The sequence below is a fragment of the Adelges cooleyi genome, unplaced genomic scaffold, assembly GCF_023614345.1.
Source record: "Adelges cooleyi isolate 19-005CV unplaced genomic scaffold, UGA_ACOO_1.1 ACOO_flye_CR_arks_rails_tigmint_CR_PRNA_793, whole genome shotgun sequence".
NCBI classification, from domain to species: domain Eukaryota; kingdom Metazoa; phylum Arthropoda; class Insecta; order Hemiptera; family Adelgidae; genus Adelges; species Adelges cooleyi.
In genome coordinates this window covers 1-3,253 of record NW_026096506.1, presented here as the reverse complement: position 1 = coordinate 3,253, position 3,253 = coordinate 1, and the positions used below count along the sequence as shown (strand labels likewise).

Here is a 3,253-nt window from a genome sequence, read left to right as displayed (position 1 = left end):
GTTTTTTTATTCGATTGATAAAATATTTTTTAGAATATCTGTTATACGACTAGCCTGTTAATTATCTAAAACCATTGCAATAGTTTGTAAAAAAAAAAATTGTTTACCTGTATCACAATAAATGAAGTATATATACCTTTTACAAAAAAAAAAGTGTTGGTTACCTTTATCCGTTTGATTGATATAATAGCATTATAAAAATACATCACACAAATGCGTACACTTGTACACTTGCAACACACACACACACCACACACACACACACACACACACACAACCCATAAGAAAATATAAAAAATGATTAGAGCAATTAAGAAAAGGTGAATAAAGAAAATAAAAAAAATGATTAAAGCATTACTTATAATAATAATAATAATATAAGAATAATAATAATAATTATAAGAATACTGGTAGTTGTAAAAAAATGGACATCGGTGTGTGGGGGGCGTTAAGCCGATGTTGGCGACGGCGGCTGATCACTAGTCGGGCGGCCGTCTTGAGCAGGCTGGGTGGAGTCTACGGTACCCCAGTCTGCGGTAACCAACGCCGGTAACTCCTCTGTATAGCGTAGAAGAAAAATATTAATTATAAGAAAATAGATAAAAAAAAAATGACTTACCCCCCGGCGGCGACTGCCCGACTATAAGAAAGTTTGTTCCCATCATTTCTAATTCAATTCGAATACCAGCATAAAGGCCTTTGTAACCTAAAGGGAAAAAAATTGAAAAAAATTTTAATCGAAATTAAAATTGAAAACATTGAAAAAAAAAATTGCAACTTACCATCGGCCAAGTACTGCACAGCACGGTGTTTCTGGGTTGAGTCCATTATTGTTGCTGTTACTATACTGAAACTAAAAACTGATCTCTGAATCGGGGCCCCCGATGATTTCAGAGAAAAATTCTCTCCCACCAATTTTGAAATTAGTCCTTATTAGCAAATACAGAACAACACACCCAAGTGTTTTTGGGGGTAAAGAATAAAAAAGTTGATCATCGGAATTTTTGGCTTAACAGTAAAATAAATCAACCGGTCAGGAGAGCTACGGTTACCCGTAAAGCAGTTTGAATAATTTTCGCATTCCGGCCGGTGGCTTAAAACCACCTGGTGCTGTCGGTATGCTAAACACTCGAGGGTGCTACTGTACGTCGTGCCGTGCGAGTACACCTGACAGGCAGATGGTTAAAAGTGAGTGCAAAGTCGTGTTAGTAGTGGTAAAACGTTCGAGGCGATAATAACGGCGGCGGCGTTGAATAATATTATGATATTCACAGAGTACAGTGTTGTTGATTTTTTTTGCGGGAATACCACTCCAAATTTTTGTAACCTTCAAATAATAGCGTTGTTTGAAAACCTGACTTTCGCAACGACGTTTAAATACGGTAGTCTGGAGCACGCAAAACGGTCAATCAGGTGGAATTTGACACCTGCAATAGGAGTTTGTAAAGTAACCGTATTCACGACGGACTGTCGAAAACGCGATTTCCTCAGGCGATTACTGCCGGACGAATTTAAAGTTTACTGTATTGATCAAATAGATTGCCCGCTAATCGGGTTTTTACAAACCCGCCCGGAATACAATACAAAGTGTGGCAAACGATTCGGGCCTCCTGGTCACGGTGCGGCCGACAACGACGGCAGATGTTACGACTGCTATGAAATTCACGACGCCTGTGAACAATGTCCGTTGCGGGTTACAATTAATTTAAACCTAATTAAAAAGTGGTCTGAACAAAATTGCGACCAGGTGAAATATTACATCAGCCGGCTCGTGTCTCAAGACGGTGAACCTGATAATTATTCGGGGGCGCCGATAACGCAATAAACATGAAATTTTGCATTTGTCCGTTAAAAGAAAAATTGTTATAGCATAGTAAAAATTTCACTTTTGTTTGGTTAATTTTTTTGTCACAAGCAGATGGCTAAAAAATGCGCTATATAACTGGCGAAAACGGTCGAATGACGTACAGTTTGTTTCAACAATGTCTGACGAAAGCGACACGCCACACAGATACAGGAGGCGCCGAAATTACTTTGACGACTATAGCGTAAGTACAAACGTATTTTAATATAAACAGCTTGATGAACTTTATGGTTGATGTTTAGACCGATGACGAAGAGTATGCTCGGCCAATAGAGCTATCTTTTTCAACAAACTCACCAGACATGTTTGCCGAGTCAGGCGTGGGGTCGGATATTTCTTCGGGAATAATTGACCTCTGCGATGACTCGGATGATGATGATGTGGCCGAGAGGCAGCCCATTTACTTGGAAGATCAGGGCGTTTTAGAAAAAGTATTTGGTGAGTTATAAACCGATAAAGAGTACTGAAATAGGGTATAATTAATTTTTTTTGCACTACAGCCGAAGAATGGGATTATGTTCCCAGCATATCAACAATCCAACCAAATGATGAGCAGGCAACCATCGATGCGATATTTGGTAAACAAAAAAAAAACATATAATTATACGTTCTGAGAATCTAAATATATATTTTAAATACAGATCAAGAAGACCCGTTTGCCGTTACTACTGCTGATGCTGCTGCTGCTGACGCTGATGGTGCTGCTGCTACTGGTAATATATCGCCCAGCCCTCCGAGTCCAGATTTTGACCCCAGCCAAGCCAGGGGCCTGGATGATGAAGTTGTGCAGTTGGAGCAGCAAATTGAACAAGCTGTTTCATCGGACGAGGCGCAACAAACAGCAGCTCAGCCCAGGCTAATAAATAGAAAAAACCCGTCGGCTAGGCGAAAATTAAATTTTTTAAAAAAAAATGCCATTTGTAAAAAAAAAATGTATATATTTATTATTAATAAAAAAAAAACCATTCATCGAACAATTGTGTTGGATAATTTTATTACACATACCTTATGTTGATATATTTTGCTAAACCAAAAAAAAAGGTGCTGACTTAAATTTAATATCTGGTCTCTGTATACGGTAAACGTATGTACAATTGGTGTTAAATCTATAGGAGTTTATTAACTTGGCCGCTTAACGGATTATACTCAAACAATTTGTCGTGGAGCACCAGGCAAAAAGCTGATGTTGATTCCGGTATGTTTATACTAGATTCAATCTCCAAACGTAAATCTGACGTCGTAGTTTTCACTGCCTCTTGTGCTAATTTAACGTCAAATAGGAAAATGGGTGCTTCTGACTTGAACAAGGCCTTTGACAGCAAAGGCGAATTTTCAGATCTGTCACCCGAGTAATATGATTCTTGAAAAGCAGCGTACATGTCGTATAAA

General features: G+C 38.5%; 1 protein-coding gene across 1 annotated transcript; it reads left to right on the top strand.

Moving 5' to 3' along the window:
* Positions 1-2,091: 2,091 nt before the first annotated feature.
* On the top strand, positions 2,092-3,213 carry LOC126845488 (uncharacterized; the record flags this gene model as incomplete). The annotated part of the gene is made up of 5 exons (XM_050584135.1): positions 2,092-2,302; positions 2,365-2,442; positions 2,506-2,749; positions 2,977-3,059; positions 3,108-3,213. Coding segments are annotated over exons 1-5 (647 nt in total), but the record flags the coding sequence as incomplete, so codon positions are not given.
* Between the last annotated feature and the right edge of the window lie 40 nt (positions 3,214-3,253).